The 18,914-nt window shown below is 41.3% G+C and overlaps 1 protein-coding gene across 1 annotated transcript in view; it reads right to left on the reverse strand.

Moving 5' to 3' along the window:
• HSPA4 (heat shock protein family A (Hsp70) member 4) overlaps positions 7,561–18,914 on the reverse strand; it is a 49,443-nt gene continuing 38,089 nt past the window's right edge. The window contains exons 14-19 of the mRNA XM_005682930.3: positions 15,354–15,506; positions 14,357–14,482; positions 13,483–13,590; positions 11,894–12,013; positions 9,938–10,099; positions 7,561–9,767 (exon numbers count right to left, since the gene is read on the reverse strand). Of these exons, the coding sequence (XP_005682987.2) occupies positions 9,564–9,767; positions 9,938–10,099; positions 11,894–12,013; positions 13,483–13,590; positions 14,357–14,482; positions 15,354–15,506 (873 nt within the window). The 3' untranslated portion in view covers positions 7,561–9,563. The remainder of the gene's footprint in view (positions 9,768–9,937; positions 10,100–11,893; positions 12,014–13,482; positions 13,591–14,356; positions 14,483–15,353; positions 15,507–18,914) is intronic.

Below are 18,914 nucleotides of genomic sequence, written 5' to 3' on the forward strand. Positions count from 1 at the left end.
TATGTGTAGCAGGCTGAAGAGTGGAGTCTGATATAATGGAAAGTGCATGACATTATGCCTCACCTGGGAACATCGAAACCCTGAAGCTTTTCTCTTGAACTGTTAGGGCCCTTTCAAGCCACAGAAGTCTCCTCCAGTTTGAGGAAGGGAATAGACAGGGGTGTGCTCTGGAGCATGTGGGCCCAATTCAAGAAGGGAACCCAGCCCAGTAAGTGCTTCTCCACTCTGGAGAAGCTCTCAGCACAGTCAGGAAAAAGACACACGCTGAGAAAAGGAAATCACAGACTTACCTACCCTGGGGGAAGCGAGCTGCCCTGTGGAGAGGAGCTGAAGGCCGGGGGCCCCAGAGGAGAGAAGCCCCACATGCTAGAGACTGCAAGTCAGGGCCAGTTCCTGAGGCCTTGGTCACTCCGGGACTCGTGTAAACTAGATATTGTGTCAAAGAGACATGTCATCCTGCTGTTACAAGTAGTCTCAAAGAAGTTCCAAACTTGACTTGGCATTTCCAAAAATAATGCTGCATCTTCCTCTCCCTCTGCTCCCCACAACTCTTCTTTCTCTTTCCACCTCTAGCCCACAACCACCTTCACCCTCAGCTGTTGATTGTATCAATCAACAGCCTCATTTATTCCCTCTTTACCCATTCCCCAGGTTCTCTACACCCAGAACAAAGGCATCAACCTCACCTGAAACTTGTTATATATACAAATCTTCAGACCCCACTGCAGACTTTCTGACCCAAAAACCGAAAGGGGCTGGGGTGGGGTCAGATTTTAACAAGCTCCCCAAGTCTTTGAGGCACAGAGGGGTCACTGCTTCCCTGGGAGGGGAGTCCAGGAGCTGATCCACAGGGAGGAGCCTCCCTACCACTGTCTGCCCCGCCATTTCAGTTCATCCTCCTGATCTGGTATAAAAGAAATCTGGAAAACAAGTGGCCAAGACAGAACTCCCACAGGGTGGGCTGTGGCAGGAGATAATCCTCTTAAGTGAATGGGAGTGGAGGGGAAGAACAGGGACCCTGCTGCACGAGGAAAGCTGTGTCTTTCATACCACTCAGAACGGGGTACCTACCACGAGGCAAGGAGAGAACACGAAACTAGGTGTCTGAAGCCTCCCATTTCCCCCAGTCCTTCTGAAGCTGGTCATAATCCTCTGCAGCAAAGTCCAGGATTCAGAGAGGCACAATGCTGATTCCTGGGAGTCTCTATGCCCAGCTAGTGACCCTACCCTCTACAGAGGTCAGGAGCAACCTCCTCTCTTCTGGGGCTACCAATGGGGTCACACCAAGTCAACAGGAGAGGCTTAGGTCAAAAGGCGTGTTGAGGCCTCTGGCGCTCGGTAAGATGTACAGCCCAGGGGCAGGAAGCAACACTCCTTCCCCAGCCTGGCAGTGGAGGTGGAGGGGCGGGGGGCGGGAAGAGGGGCACTAGTGACCATACCCACTAGGAGGTCAGTGCCTGTAGGCTCCCTAGCCTGCCCATCAACAATGTTCCTCAGAATCTGGGCTACTGGAAGGATTGTTGTTGTTCAGTTGCTCAGTCATGTTCGACTCTTTGTGACTCCATGGACTGCAGCACACCAGGCTTCCTTGTCCTTCACCATCTCCTGGAATTTGCTCAAACTCATGTGCATTGAGTCGGTGATGCCAGCCAACTGGCAGGATAAGGGCAAAAAAGAAATTTCTTCCACAGCCCTGAAGCTGCTTATACCTGGGTCAGCTGCTCCTTGTGCTGCTAATAGGGCTTAAAAAGGAAAATTACATGCCTAGAGCTTGCAGGATCTTTATCTTTTTCATTTGTCTAGAATGTCTTCCACATCCATCATTTCATGTGATGAGCAGAGCTGGTGTGACCACAACTTCACCAATGGAGAAACTAAGGCTTCTAAAGGTTAAGTTTTTCAAAGTCAAAATATGGTCCATTGTGAGCATCACCTGGGACCTTGTTAGAACTGTAATCTCCCAAGCCCCTACCAGATAAGTATCTGCCTTTTAGCAAGAGCACCAACCTAGTCTGAGAAGCACTGGGCTGGGTGCTTAAGATCTGGGGTTAGTCCAATATTCTTTTATAACAAGCAATACCACACTTTGAATGATAAGGACATCTTACAAGCAAAAGTTCATAAAAGTTCCCTGCCTTCTAGCCTGAGGCCTCTGTTAAACCACGTTTGTTTTGCTCTCAGCTACCCCAAAGGAGAGGAATTGAACGTCTGCATTCTCCTCAACTTCAGGACTCCTAAGGCGCAAAGCGGCTACTTAGTCTGACACCAGGCAAAGGAAGAGCGATGTCGCCCTCAAGTGGCCACTTCAACCCTGCCGCTTACACCACACCAGATCAGAACTGACTGGAGGAGGGGGATCGGATTCTCAGGAAGCCAGTGCTACTCCAGATAAAGCAGTATGCTGGGTTATTGTTTTGAGGGAGGTAAAAGTCCCATATTCCAGGCACACACTTTTCCAGAAGATTGTTATTGTTCAGTCACTCAGTCATGTTCAAGTCCTTGTGACACCATGGACAGCAGCACGACAGGCTTCCCTCAGTCAGCTCAGTTGCTCAGTCATGTCTGACTCTTTGCGACCCCATGGACTGCAGCACACTAGGCTTCCCTGCTCATCACCAACTCGCGGAGCCTACTCATACTCATGTCCATCGCATCAGTGATGTCATCCAACCATCTCATCCTCTGTCATCCCCTTTGCTCCTGCCTTCAATCTTTCCCAGCATCAGGGTCTTTTCCAATGAGTTGGTCCTTCGCATCGGGTGGCCAAAGAATTGGAGTTTCAACTTCAGTATCAGTCCTTCCAATGAATATTCAGGACTGATCTCCTTTAGGATGGACTGGTTGGATCTCCTTGCAGTCCAAGGGACTCTAAGAGTCTTCTTCAACACCACAGTTCAAAAGCATCAATTCTTCGGCACTCAGCTTTCTTCAAAAGCATCAGTTCTTCGGCACTCAGCTTTCTTTTGGAGAAGGCAATGGCACCCCACTCCAGTACTCTTGCCTGGAAAATTCCATGGACAGAGGAGCCTGGTAGGCTGCAGTCCATGGGGTCGTGAAGAGTTGGACAGACTGAGCGACTTCATGTTCACTTTTCACTTTCATGCATTGGAGAAGGAAATGGCAACCCACTCCAGTGTTCTTGCCTGGAGAATCCCAGGGATGGTGAAGCCTGGTGGGCTGCCATCTATGGGGTCGCACAGAGTCGGACACGACTGAAGCAACTTAGCAGCAGCAGCAGCTTTCTTTATAGTCCAACTCTCACATCCACACATGACTACTGGAAAAAACATAGCTCTGACTAGAGGGACCTGTGTTGGCAAAGTAATGCCTCTGCTTTTTAATATGCTATCTAGGTTGGTCATAGCTTTTCTTCCAAGGAGCAAGCATCTTTTAATTTCATGGCTGCAGTCAACATCTGCAGTGATTTTGGAGCCCCAAAAAATAAAGTCTGTCACTGTTTCCATTGTTTCCCCATCTATTTGCCATGAAGTGATGGGACTGGATGCCATGATCTTAGTTTTCTGAATATTGAGTTTTAAGCCAACTTTTCTACTCTCGTCTTTCACTTTCAAGAATTCTTCGCTTTCTGCCATAAGTGTGGTGTCATCTGCATATCTGAGGTTAATATTTCTCCTGGCAATCTTGATTCCAACTTGTGCTTCATTCAGCCCAGCGTTTCTCATGATGTACTCTACATGTAAGTTAAGTAAGCAGGATGACAATATACAACCTTGACATACTCCTTTCACTATCTCCCAGAGTTTGTTCAAATCCATGTCCATTGAGTCAATGATGCTGTGTAACCCTTGTATCTTCTGCTACCCCCTTCTCCTCCAGCCCTAAATCTTTCCCAGCGTCAGGGTCTTTTCCAATGAGTTGGCTCTTCCCATCAGATGACCAAAGTATTGGAGTTTTAGCTTCAGCATCAATCCTTCTAGTAAATATTCAGGACTGTTTTCCTTTAGGATTAACTGGTTTGATCCTCCTTCAAGTCTTCTCCAGCCCCACAGTTTGAATGCATCAATTCTTCAGTGCTCAGCCATTCTTTATGGTCCAAATCTCATATCTGTACATGACTACTGGAAAAACCATAGTAGGGATTCCTGGCTCCGCCATCCACCTGCTCTATGAGCTTTGCCTGCTTTGACCCTTTCCTCATCCACAAAGTAAGAGTTTAATGTTTTCAAATATAGTTCTCGTTTTTATTCACTGAAAATGTTGTACGTGTGGATTCAAGTATTCCGTGCTTCACGCTGGCTGCCCAGGGCAGTGGTGAACAAGGCAAGATCCATTCTTCAGTTGGAAAATATAGATAAGGACGAGACTCAAGGAGGAAAGGCCCCTCACCCAGCCTCATTTAGGGCTGCATGTATGCTCTCAATTTTCTGAGTTCTACCCCACACAACCCTCCTGGTCCTCATGGCAGTCTCATGTGAGTTTGAGGCCTGTCCACCAGCATTGCTGAAAGGCACACTATCATTTGGGCCATCCTTTTCTGGAACATCTACTAAATTCTGCTGATCCTCAGAAATGCTTTACCGGGATTTACAATCCTTCGCTGAGACACTGAGACTGTTTTCCAAGTATTTTCAGTTTTCTCTCCCCCAAGCATTTACCCAAGTCTTGACTGAATAGTCATCTAATTTAAAATGCACATAGAAAAAACAATGTACGTGTAAGGGCCTGCTTACTTGTGATACAAATTTTGATCCTCCGTAATCCAGGACTCCAAATCTTACAAGTTCACCTCACCTTTGAAGGATGTAAACACCGACCCAATAGAAAAGGGCCCCAAACACAGCTGTCTATATTTTTTTTTCTGTTGGTTGTTTTTCAAACCAGCAAATCCTGGGTTAGAAGTAAATATTTCCCCTACTCTCCCTCCCTGCCCTTACCGCTGTATCAAAACCAGAATGACAAGGTCAGGATTAGCCTGGCAGTTGGTTGTGTATATTGAACAGATCTGGAAAGCATTCTGTATTTGGCTCACATCCTGAGGTCCTCCCTTCTCTGATCCACCAGAAATGCACTCCCTTCTTTATCTTCCTGATGCATCTACCCCAACACAGCAATTTTCCCATTTTGCCTCTAGCCTGCTGCTTAAGAGGTCCCCTCCTTCTTTTCTACATTGACACCTGCCCCAAATGCGGTATCCAGCTCAGATGACCAGGTCAGTGAGGGTCATATCCCAGGGCTGCTCCAGCCAGAGGCAAGGGAGCATTACCCAGGGAAAGAATGCCAGTTTCCAGGTAACTGGTGGAAATTCTCCCCATTTGCACACAGGACAGTGGGCCTAGGATGCTGCCTAACTTCCTTCCTCCCCAAGTTGATCTCTTAACTAGGCCAAGCTTCCTGACCAATTGCTCTCCTCCACCTTAGGCCTCACTGCATGCTCCTGAAGCAATCCCACAGCCACCTCTCCCTTCTCCAACTCCCTCCTCCCTAACATGCCTGAGGCATGGTCATTCCCCCTGGCAGCTCCTTGTTTCCTTCAAAGCCCCCACTTCCTGACACAGCCAAAAAACCATCCTTTACTCCCCTAAGGCAGGAACACACCCTGACCTCCAAAGCTTCCTTCCACAGCAGCTGTAGCTACAGGATCCCTCAATTCCATGTTCTACAACTTCCTAATCTTATCCAGACTCCCAGGAGTATCTGCATCGACTCCTATAGACCAGGAGCTCCATCTGTCTATTACGTCCTTTATTCCAGCTTTGAAACCTTGGAACCATTCTTCTTAACATATACTTCTAGGGACCTTCTCTCATGGTTCAGTGGCTAGGACTCCACGCTCCCAAAGCCGATTCGATCCCTGGTCAGGGAACTACATCCCACATGCCGCAACGAAGAGTTCACATGCCTGCTACACCTGAAAAGATCCTGCATGCCACCACAAAGATCAAAGATCCCATGAGCCACAACTAAGACCTGGTGCAATCAGATAAGTACAAAAATAAAGCAAACCAAAAAGTCTAAAAATAAGTCAAATACACTTCTAGTTTACTTAACATTAGAAAACTCCAAAATGCTTATTACAGAAATCTTAAACACAAACAAGCAAAAATTTCCCAACAAAAAACCACTCCAATCCCACCTTGAGAAAAACCCATTTCATTTTGAAACATTTAGCCAGATTTTACTTTTATGCAAACACATTCCATGTTCTTTCCAAACGAGAAATTGTGCATAACTGACAAATTTTGCATAAGAAATGACCTGTTAAAGCCACTTAAAGGAAAATGATTAAAATCAACCAAGTATACAGAAGTGTATTACCAAAGCCAGATCAATAATATGCCAATTGGTCCTTGAAGGCTGGCCTGCGTGCCCTTGTTATTAACCCGTAAAGACTGGCCACTCCCCCTGCTTCTAACAGCACGGTTTCTTAATCACTTTTCCATCTTCCCTTCCCCTCCAGTACCAAGACTTACCATTTACCCCTTCTTCTGGTTCACAACCCTAAAACATGGATTTTAAAAGTTCTACTACCTCCAACTTCCCCCAGGTCCAACTCACTCTGCACAGATCACAAGCATCCCTAAAACACTGTCACCCTCCGGCTAGAAGCCCAGTGCTCCACACCAGGACTGTCTTTCAGCCCTAGCAAGCCCTACCACCTCTGACAGTTCCTGTACAAAAACCCCTTAAGATGCTGTCACTGGTCTAAAGCCTGTGTGAATCCTCACCAACCCCATGGGAGCTGTGAAAGAAGTTCTTCACATTAATCTGAAGCTGCCCCGTTGCAAAACCTTCAACACCAGCCCTAGCTCTGCCTCCAACACCCTCTTCCCCAGTGACACAGAATGCTGGTCTCTCTCCCAGATAAACAAGTCTGCTATACTCTCCACGCAACTCGCAACATCCCTATAAAATGGCTACACTCTGGATAATCAGTAGCTTCCTGGCTGGGCCCAGGCTTCCCACTCACAATACCAGGTGTCCACTCTTCTCTCAGAGGCCCAGAGAAAAACAACTTCACTCCAGACATTTCAAGGTGGCGAGTACCGGCTCTCGGTAGGCCTAGCACTGGGACTATTAAGTGGCAGGACTACAGGAAGGCCCTGTGCCCCTCCACATCTCGGACCCATGCTTTGTGCACCTATGGTCTCTCCTGACAGCTTCATCCCCCTTTCAGCACTCACCACCACCCCATATACACACCCACACACACAGGCAGGCGCACACTACTCCAACTATTATGGTAGCCACTGTTAAAAGCACTTTCTGGGCCATGTCCTATTATCTGAAGGGGCAGGCATCAGTCCTGGCACTGGCCGTGGGGCCATAACTCACTTCCTGCTATTGTAAAAACCCTCAAAATAAGGCCCAGTTACAGGAGCAAGGTAAGGATTTCTAAACCAGAGAACTGGGCTGAGACTCAGCATGGGAGAGTTGAGTATGGTAAGAGAACTACTTCCTACCACCCAATGTGCTGAACTTTGAATGTTCTTCAGAATGGAGATCACTGACAAAAGTTAACAACTTGGAGTTTAGCTAAGAGGACTCTTACCTCCAGAGAAAATTTTTTATTGAAAACACAGAAACACACACACACAATTATGAAATTAAGAAAACCATTCCTTAAGAGTGTAAGACAGGTTTCTTTTTATTAAGTTTTCCTAAACTAGTCTCATGTTTACTGAATGTTTTTCTTTGTGTAAGAATGTAACCTGGAGCTTTAACAAACCAATTTAGATAATGCAACCTGGATAAATGCTTGTCTGCACACAAGTCATCAACTGTTACTCTCTGGTCTGGTCTCCATGTAAATTCAATTGGTCTGCAAGCCTGTCTAAACAGAGAGCAAGAAGACCACATCATCTTAATTCTAGTTTAAACCTCAAATTCAACCCCATCCCAAGTCCCACACCCTCCCCACACACAAAAGAAATTTCTAGGAGAAATGGCCATTAAGGACTGAGTCAAGCTGCATAAGCATTGGCTTAATCCTGCAGCCAGCACTCCAAAGTAGCTCCTGGCCTCACAGCAGGCCAGCTGAACTCTTGAAGCTGGACAGGTAGAGAATGGACAAAGGATGTTCTAAGAACAGGGCCAAGTCCTGGTGCTGCGAGGCTTCCATGCATGCTTACACGTCAACATAAATACACTTCCACCTTCCTCCTCTAAGCGACGTTTCTGTACAGCACTTATAACAGTCTGAATTTTTTAGTGCAGAGATGGACAGAAACTCATTGTAAATATGCAAGGTATACTCATTTCTAACAACATAAGCCAAAAGTAACAGAGAAGCACCCTGTTATACAGATTAACAATTATTACAAAGGTCCAAAATGTAACCAACAAAGCTTGTAACAGTTTCTAGGGCAAGGACCGCTCTGGGCTCTAATACTACAAGTTTCCCTTAGAGTTCCCAAAACGCCTCACTCCTATCAACATAGCCCAAAGCGCTGTCACAGGGAATGCTTTGGTGCTCCTGACAGTGACTGCAGAGTAAGAATGAGGCACTGCTAAAGTCAGGCACCACGCTTTTTTAACACTAACTTCAGACTCATCCAGTACAATCCAGTGCATCTTAGTTTTTTGTACAGTCTGTCAGCCGTTTAACACATACACATTGGCAGATTCATGACAGATGTTAATGCTTAACACATAAGTGACTGTGAATGAGCCAAAAAAGAACTTAATTCTCGTCCTAAGACTTCACGCTATACCTCAAATTTACACAGAATATCTCTCACCTGAACAAGCAGGCCAGGATACAAATCTTTATACCATAATTAACAAGAATCAATCCCTCAGTTAAATTTACCATGCCTATATCCAACAATACATCTACCCAATTCTAACCTTCTGAAGAGAAAATTATTTAGACTTTGATGCTTGGGATATTAATGAACATACTTTCAGAAATATACATTCTCAGGAAGAACCTCCAGGTTTAAAATTCTAAGTTAACAACCTGCTCCAGGTGAAAGGGTCTATTTTCCCAAGAGCAACACATGGCATTTGTAATGGGAACCCCTCTTCTGGAAAAGATGGGAAGATGGTGGGGGGAGTCCCAGGGGAGCGGAGTGACACATGAAGCTCAGAGCACACCTCTGTTGTTCTACGTTAATCTGTGCCATGCTCTAGCCCTCAGAAACAAAGGGAGATCCCTCCCCCATCCCCACACCAGGCGGGGAGCCTTTGTGGCAACCTCCACAGCAGAATTTTTAAGCACAACTAAGAGTTCCTGTCATTTATGTCATAACAAAAAGTTTGCCTGATAGCTAAGTATAGCCTGTGCTATAGCTCAACTTTCTAAAACAAACTTCTCTTTGTATAAGCATGATGAAACACAAAAGGAGTGAAGCATAAGCTCAGTAAGACTAACTGGGCTTCTAAATAGTACCGTTATGAAAAAGATACAATGCACTTCACTCATGTATCTAACTATTTAGAAGTCAAAATGCTCCATACATTACCGATATCCCCTCCCCTTCAAGTCCCCTAAAAACTGACTAAGAAATCTCCAGTATTTAATTGCTCTAGTTGATATTTAGAACAAAGTTGACAACTTAAAGCTTTATAATAGTCTGTTTTAATATAAACAATTGTTGGAATCAATCAATGTCCATTTCAGGAAGCTTCTTGTCTGAATCCAAAGGCACAGCTGTGTCTGTACCCTGCTCAGCAGCCTGAGGGCCTGGGTTGTCTCCTTGTCCATCCACTGGTCCATTCTGCTCTGCATTTTTTTGCTCCTCTTTTGGAGGTTCCACTTTGGGTTTGGGCTTTGAAATTATAGGGCTGCAGATACTCGTCAGCTCCTAGAACAACAGGAGAGAAAACAGTGGTTTTTGTAATTTTACTAAAATCCAAGTCCACCCTCTCCTATCCTATCCCCAAGATGTAAGCAAAGATGGAGTAATGAAATTCTCTATTAATAATACCAATACTGACTAGAAAAAACTATTTAATCTTTAAAATCATGAATTACTTTAATTTTAGCTTCAATCTCTTTTGCCTTGACAACCGGATCCATGGTCAGACTCTGCTTATTCTGCAGATTCAGCTTGTTATTCATCCACTCCATGGCCTCATTCGTGCTTTTTTCCACTTTCAGCATGTCAGCAGCATCCAAATGATCATACTGGTCCTCCTATAACCAGAAGCCAACCAGACAAGCATCAAAGAATGATACGGTCCCTACTCAAATACTGCCTAGTTCTTCAGCATCTTCCAAAAAGTTACAATCTTTCCCAAAATGAAGCCCATCTAGCCTCACAAGCTATACATTCAATTCCCTAAAAATTCAATAAAGGAAAGTAACCTCAATTTTTAAAACAGAGGAAATACATTTCAAGGCCAAAAGGAATACACATGGTGGCAATTAAAAGGTTTCAGCAGTATAAAAAACACATGCTTTATACAAAATCTTATAATTCTGCAAATAAATAAATATAATTTTACAATGCAAAAAAAAAGGCCATGTCATTAGATATGAGACTGCAGATTTAGGCATCAAAGTTAAGAAACAAAATAATTATGAATACAGTTTTTTAAAAGAATCCTTTCAGAAGTAAAATTTTTAAATTAATCTTTTTAGAAAGCTTAGTTTATTATATTTAAGTTTCTTACATGCAAATAACACCACCCTTATGGCAGAAAGTGAAGAAGAAATCAAGAGCCTCTTGATGAAAGTGAAAGAGGAGAGTGAAAAAGTTGGCTTAAAGCTCAACATTCAGAAAACGAAGATCATGGCATCTGGTCCCATCACTTCATGGGAAATAGATGGAGAAACAGTGGTTGACTTTACTTGGGGGGGGGGGGGGGGGGGTGGCGCTCCAAAATCACTGCAGATGGTGATTGCAGCCATGAAATTAAAAAGACATTTACTCCTTGGAAGGAAAGTTATGACCGATCTAGATAGCATATTCAAAAGCAGAGACATTACTTTGCCAACAAAAGTCCATCTAGTCAAGGCTATGGTTTTTCCAGCGGTCATGTATGGATGTGAGAGTTGGACTATAAAGAAAGCTGAGTGCCAAAGAATTGATGCTTTTGAACCGTGGTGTTGGAGAAGACTCTTGAGAGTTCCTTGGACTGCAAGGAGATCCAACCAGTCCATCCTAAAGGAGATCAGTCCTGGGTGTTCACTGGAAGGACTGACGTTGAAGCTGAAACGCCAATACTTTGGCCACCTGATGCAAAGAGCTGACTCACTGGAAAAGACCCTGATGCTGGGAAAGACTGAGGGCAGGAGGAGAAGGGGACGACAGAGGATGAGATGGTTAGATGGCATCACCGACTCAATGGACGTGAGTTTGGGTAGGCTCCGGGAGCTGGTGACGGACAAGGAAGTCTGGCGTGCTGCAGTTCATGGAGTCGCAAAGAGTTGGACACGACTGAGCAACTGAACTGAACTAACACTGACAATACATCAAGAACCTAGAGTATAAAAGTAGAATTAACCAAACTATTGACCAAAGTCTGGGAGCAACCCAGACCACAGGCCAATTCCCAGCTCCCCCAAGAGTAACCTGGGTAAGGATTAAACCACCTATTTCATAAATGTACTGTGTAGATTTAATGATATATTTTGGAGTATCATATAGTACTCAAGAAAATGACACACCCATAGTGTATTGTTGAAACAGTCCTACAAACTAAATTATTTGCCTAATGTGTTCTAAGACCAGACTAGAGCAAGTTAAGTCACTAATGAGACATTTCATAACAAGAAAAGGAAACTGAGTAATACTGCTCAATTACTGAGTCTCCTTACTAAAGAGAAGCAGCAAATCCCAGGGTTCTTAATAAGGTTAAATAAAATATACATGTCATTAACATCTGAAAAGAAAACAATGTTATTAAATAACAGAAAAAACTGCTATGAAAATGTCAGAACTCTACCAAAACATTAGTAGGGAAGAGGAAAAAAAAGAAAAGATACCTTGTTTTTGAAAGAGCTGATTACTTTCATATACTGTTGGATTTGTTTCCCTAGTTCGTCAAATAATTTTGGTCTTTCTTCAGATTCCTGGAATCGCATCTTAATAGGCTGACCTAGATTCTTATTAGAAGAGAGAATATACAAATTCTTCACAGGGGAGTTTAAACTAACAAAGCAGTATTTTTCTACTAAGACTGATTATGAATTAAAATACATTTAATCTCTGTGTTCTATATATAAGAAGTTGAATATTTTTCCCCAGACTGTTGAAATATTACCCTCAGGCTTCATTAGAATATACATCAATACTGTTCCATGTGGAGCCACTGCAACTTGTCACCTGAACCCTAGTTCTCAAAATACATTGGGGAGACAACCAAAAATTAGATGCCTGACAGTGATATACAACACTGTATATGATGTACACGTCCAAAAATGTTTAAATCTGTATCTTACAAAGCCTCCAGCTCTAACCATAAATTTACCAATAAGATAAACACCAGAGGGGTGAAAAGGAGTAAAATATAGACTGGGAATAAATTCTCCAGGACAGATGATTCAGTTTTTTCATCAACTAAGTAAAGGAAGAGAAACTGACGGAAGGAGAACTATGGGTACAGATTTAAGAGAAGCATCAACACAAGGTATGGGCTCTATTTGGATCCTGAGTCAAAGAAGCTAAAAACTAATTTATGAAACAACTGGAACCTCAAAACTGACTGAACATATGGTGATATTAATAGTGATGTTAAGGAATTTTTATACATGTGATAATGGTACAGCATAAGATTATATTTTCTTTTAAATACACATTGATGTATTCTGGGGTTAAAAATAACCTAAGAGACTTGCTTAAAAATAACTGGAAGTGCAAAGGAGCAGAAATGGAACAAAACTGGACATAAGCTGATAATAGCTGAAGCCATTATTCTGTCTCCTTCCATGTGTTAGACAAGTCCCATTAAAAAAAAAGTAAATAAAAAAACTCAATGAGCAGGAGCTCACTGGAGACTCTCAACATTCTTGCCAGAATGACAGGAAACTGCATGTACTTACTGTCCTTGAGCAATTTCATTCCAAAGGTTAGTCAGCAATGGAACAGTGTAACAAGAAACTAAGTAACCAGAGAAATGGAAAAAGTTCTTGTGTACTTGCATCTTTTTCCAAACAAGAGGCCTCAACTTTTTAAATAATTCTTTGGACTTTTAACTCTAAAGTGTAACTATCACTTCTTTACATAAAAAACCAGTCACTTCTACTCTATTGAGAATTGAAGCTGTATATACACAGCCCTGCTCCAACTACATTGCCACTGCCTGTTAGAGGACAGGAATACATCTTATTAGTCTTTCAATTTCTTGACATTAAGAACACACTCAAGCTCCAATTCAGTAAAATATTTTGTCTGAACTCAATTTTCAGAAAAATTGTTTTGTTATTATCAAGTTAAAAAAAAAAGATAGTGAAACTAAATGATAAAAAGTATAGCTTTTCAATCACTTTCAGCCTGCCTTCATTTAACATGAGAATTACAATTTTGAGGTATTCTCCATGCAAAGTACAACATTTCACTTTCAAGAATCACTTACTTTTAATTCAGCCAATTTATCAACATAAACTTGCTTTGGCTGGTCTTCTCCATCCTCATACAACCAATTTTCAGTATCTTCTAGTTTCAAGGTAAAATTGTTACGGTCCTAAAGATGAAGGAAACAATGCAATTAAGTCCATCAAAAATTAGTTGATTCAAGAATAAAGAAAACAGTCACAGACAATGATACATCTGGATTTCCTTTAAAACATGAGGTAGTGGGTAGATGGGGATATAGCAAACAAGACTGACACAATCTTATTTTGTTTTATAGGTACAAGGGGGTTTATTACATTGTTTTCTCCACTGTAGGAGACATTTGGATATGTTTGACAATTTCAGAATTAAAAATTACGTTTAAAAATAAGTGAGTTAATAGTAAATAACACTGTGTTGAAAGCTACTGAGAGAATAAATCTTAAAAGTTCAAAAATTAAGTATGTGTAGTGATAGAGGTTTAGACTTATGATGGAAATCATTTCACAACGTATATAAACATCTAATCACTATGCTGTACATCTGAAACAACTACAATGGTATGTCAATTATACCTAAATCTTTTTCTAATAAGTGAGTTAAAATCAGCATCAGGAGAAAAGTGAGCTTTTTTGTAAAGAAAAATACTAGGTAAATAATAGCATGCAAGTGTATCAAAAAGTGACACACCGAAAAAAAGTGATGCACAAAGACTAACCTTTAGGAAACACTCCACCAATTCTATATTAAAATATATATGTATATAAAACTGCCCCCCCAAAATATTTTTAATCATTTTACTGTATACCTACAGATGCAAAACATCACTTGTAAGTACATTTAAGGATCCTCCCAGAAGACACAAAATGAGCAGACGCACTGCGGCACATACTTACATCTTCACTCACAAACTTCTCATATTCACCACTCAGCTTGTCTCTCATTTCGTACACATATTCTTCTACTGCATTTTTAGCATCATTCCTCTCTTTCTCTAGTTTATCCTGCATGATCATCTTACCCTGTGAAGAGCAGTCAGACATTCAAAAAACTGAGACAATTTCCTCTTAACTGTTAAGCAATATAGTAATAAAGGTTAAGAGAAGCCTTCTTCCCAAAATCCTCTCAGTTCTGAAAATCATCCGAGAAAAGAGCTGGAAGCATTAGTCTTCAGTCAATTATGACGATCAAGTGAGAGTTTCGTAGGTATGCTTAGGGAAACAGAGCAACAGAAGAAATAGCAAGATGTTGAAACTCAAAAGTAAAAATAAGGAAAATGCTAGGACAAGAACTGAAAGAAACTATTAGCTCACTGTCATAAGGTGGGTATAACCTGCTTGTATTACATACCCAGGAAAAATAAAAATTATTCATATAGTATAGATGCCAAAGGTTCTATAAAACTATTCTAAGACCCAATGTACCTATCATAAGAAACCTCACAGACAACAATTAATTGAATAATTGTGCCCCAAGGTCCCAAACAATGCATCACTCACCATAAGCAGAGTTACATACTGACTGGTAACAGGGAAAGAAACTTAATAAACAAAACATTAAAGCTACTCTGAGTTCTCCCACTGATCGACTTCCCTGACCCTGGCCTCAAACATCCCAATCTCTAGTGAACAACCAAACTCACATACCCAAAAACATGATACCTCCCCGAAATGTCAAAAGATTTCATAAGAGAGTTTTTAGCAATAGACGTATCACCATAAAACAATTTTGATGATATATCTTGAGATCTATTAAACCTGTCCTCCAGTACCCCAAAACGTTCAATTGTTCCCAAACCCCACACAATGCATAAAGGTCACTAGACACAGCATTCGAACACTATGGTCACATTAATGTTGTAGCTTATTGCTCTAGCAGACTTAAAATAACCACCTCATTTTCAATGTATAAGTTGAGCATCTCTCTGTCTATCTGCCATAAGAGCTGATTCTCAATTGGCAGGTCCACAGTACTGGTCTTCACTTTTGCCTTCTTGGCTTGAGGTGGTTGGTCCATCTTTTTGTCTTTTGATCCAGCTTGAGAGGTCTAAAATAAGAGAAATCATTAAGTACACACATACAGACTCCAGCTTCCAAATGGGTCACGTTTCAAAGGCTGGTTTTGCTTTTTTACTAACTTAAGTTTGTTCTCGTAATATCTGGAAAGTTAGAAATATATGAATAGTCAAATCCATAGAGATAAAAAGTAATGGTGGTTCCTAGAGGATGGGGGGAGAAAGAATAGAGGAAATGGGAATTATTATTTCACAGGTAATTTTGGTTGGACAGATGAAAGAAGTTCTGGAGACTGACCATACCACAGTGTGATTATACTTAATACTACTGATCTGTACACACATATACACTTATATACACACATATATATATATACACACACACACACAGAAACAAACCCCCAATACACCTATATTCACACATACACACAAAAACAAACTCCCATCACCCCACCATCAACATTACAATTAAATATTCTCTAATTTTCTTCCACTCTTATCTAAACATACAAACGTGCATAGGAAATAAATAGGGAGAGGGTAACGAAATTTTTAAGGCTCAGAAATACAGCAATAAGATGACTTCCAGAGTATCTGTACCTATTTCGACTCTCACAAGGAGTAAGGGAGTCCATTTGGCTGTACCCTGGCCACAAAAAGGAATTCGTTTGCCGTGATCTATTATTTTCATTGGGGCAATAACCTTTTCTTACACCTTTATAAGGCTTATTTACTCCTCCAAATTGCCTAGTCATATTCCATTCACCATGCTCTTAGGATCTTTGTGGGTTTTTATCCCAGTGATTGACTCTTCTAGATTTTTTCTAATCTTTTATTATTAGTCTACACAAGCTTTTATTTTTTAACCCATCCATCTTTCCCTTTGTGATTACTTTCACTGCTTTCACGCTTTCAAAGCTCCTGCTGAGTCACAGATTAGAAAAATATTCATTTGAGCTTTTTAAAAAATATTTATTTATTTTTGGCTGGGCTGGGCCCTCATTGCTTCTACACACAGGCTTTCTCTAGCTGTGGTGCAAGGCTTCTCATTGAGGTGGTTCTCTTACTACAGAGCAGCAAGCTCAGTAGTTGTGGGGCACAAGCTTAGCTGTGTGATCTGTGGCATATGGAATCCTCCTGAACCAGGGATCAAACCCATGTCTGCACTGGCAGATAAATTTTTAACCACTGGACCATCAGGGAAGTCCCATTCCAGCTGTTTTTAATTCTTCATCTGTAACTTCCAAATAATCTGGAATATAATCTTCTCTATGACATGAGGCAAGATTTCAAAGTCATTTCCCCACCTCCTGTCCAAATCTTACATCAGAGCTGAAATTTATGTTATCGTTTATATTTTATTTCCTTTAGAAACAATACTATAAAAGGTGTCAGTTCCCAAGCCACCTCACGAAAGGAACCTAAATAACTCCATGAAACTTCCCACACCTCTAAGGCCTGATTGGGGGAGGGGGAAAGGTCAGGCCCACCTCATTCCCTTCTCCTCCCCCACCTTCAAGAACAAAGAAAAATAGGTTATTTCCCTTCCCCACTGCTGCCCTCAACCTAGGCAACAACAGCTCTTCACCTCCAAAAAGGCCTACAAAACACTAAAGCATCTGTGAGCATGATTTCCTCTGTCCATTATTTTCTCTTTTTACAATTATTTGCAAAGTTAAATTAATTAAAGTTTGTTAACCGACATGAAAATGGGTACCAGACTTGAGCCTCCTAAAGGCTCTGCCAAACTTTTTTAAACGCCACAATCAGAAATACCTTAGAAGGTGAGATTATACCCTGCAATGTCATAAATAATTTGTAAGAAAAGCTGTTTTCAATGCTGATGACAAAATTTAAACATGAAAACTCAAAAGTTAAAGAACAGGTTGTAACAGACCCAAAAATGTTACACATTCATTTCAATATATTATTATTTAGAACAGTATTTCAACGTAAAGATAAGTTTTAGAAGAGTTGACAAAATTTGAAAAAATCATGTTTCACTACTAGTAAAGAGTAAGTTATGGGTAAGATGACTGTTAGTAACAGCCATTCAGAAATCAGCATGAACCAATCACTAAGCTAGTCAAACTAGGGCTTCTGAGTGCTTTCATCCCACATGCCATCCAGACTGAAGTTCAAAGACCATCTTGCATTGTAAAGTAAAATAAAGTAAAATTAAAAAAAAAAAAAAGACCATCTTGCCAAACACACTACAAAATCTTGCTTTAAGACTTCAAATACACTGGCAGAGAGGGGATAGCAGCACAGTCTCATGAGTGGGACTGTACAACCTTAGCCAAGTTTACAAGGTCTTTTATTTCCCACAGACTTCCTGAGGACCCCAAGGCTCACTGCTAACAGATTCACACTGCTTGAGACAGACATTTCAACAATAATACAGGCCTGTAATCTCAAGCAAATGATCTGAAATTTTCTCCTTTCGATTTCTTTTGTATTAGGCTACTTGTCAATAGTTAGGTCCGTTATAAATTAGCTGGAAAACTGCAACAGGAAGTAGTAAGACTGAAACTACACTGACAGCACAGAGCCACAAGATCTGAAGAAATCTAGTCTTATCACGGTAGGAAATAAGGTCCACCACACAGCTCTCAATCTCACCCCACTGCACTGAGAGCTTTTGGTCTGAAAGGAACTTAAAAGCTTCAAGGCCTAAGCGAATTCATATTGTGTTAAATTGAACAGGGAGGCCTGGGGTGCTGCGATTCATGGGGTCGCAAAGAGTCAGACATGACTGAGCGACTGAACTGAACTGAAACGCTTCAGTTTTCAGTATTAAAATAGTGATTGGTAAGGCCTTGCCCAGGGATTCTCCAGTTGAATATTTATCTTAAAATCACAATACTCAGACCATTCTTAAATGGGACAATCAGCCTCATGTAAAACTGGTGTAGATCAAAAGAGCATCTCAGAATTTGAGGCACAGGGGCGTAAAGCTTCAAATTTAGAGATCAGTTTTCTGGCTTCTTGCAAACTAAAGCAGAAAGTTGTTACATTTTTTTATGAAAGGCTTTTAAGTATTGTGGAGTTATTATTGAGTTTTATCTCTATGCAAGGCAGAACTGAAAGACCTCTGTATTCTCTCTCTTCCTGGTACACAGTGTTATAAACAGCTCTTTAGGGGAATGTTACATTGATCTCTTAAATTATAAAAACTACAACATGTCAAAATTATGAGAACTGATATAACTTTGCCTTTAAGAGTACTAGACTGGAACTTGTCATATATTATTTAAGGAAGACTCAGAGTGTTCATTAATGTTTACAATTTTAATATTTCTAAAGGCTGTTAAGGCAGCCTGGATATGTGCTGAACGCCACTTTTAAACAAAAAACTATTCTAAATAAATTCTATTTCAACACCAAAAAAAAATGGACTGTTCAAAGCAATGAAGATTTCTAATATAAACCCCTTCCAA

This window comes from Capra hircus, chromosome 7 (genome assembly GCF_001704415.2).
Source record: "Capra hircus breed San Clemente chromosome 7, ASM170441v1, whole genome shotgun sequence".
Lineage (NCBI taxonomy): Eukaryota > Metazoa > Chordata > Mammalia > Artiodactyla > Bovidae > Capra > Capra hircus.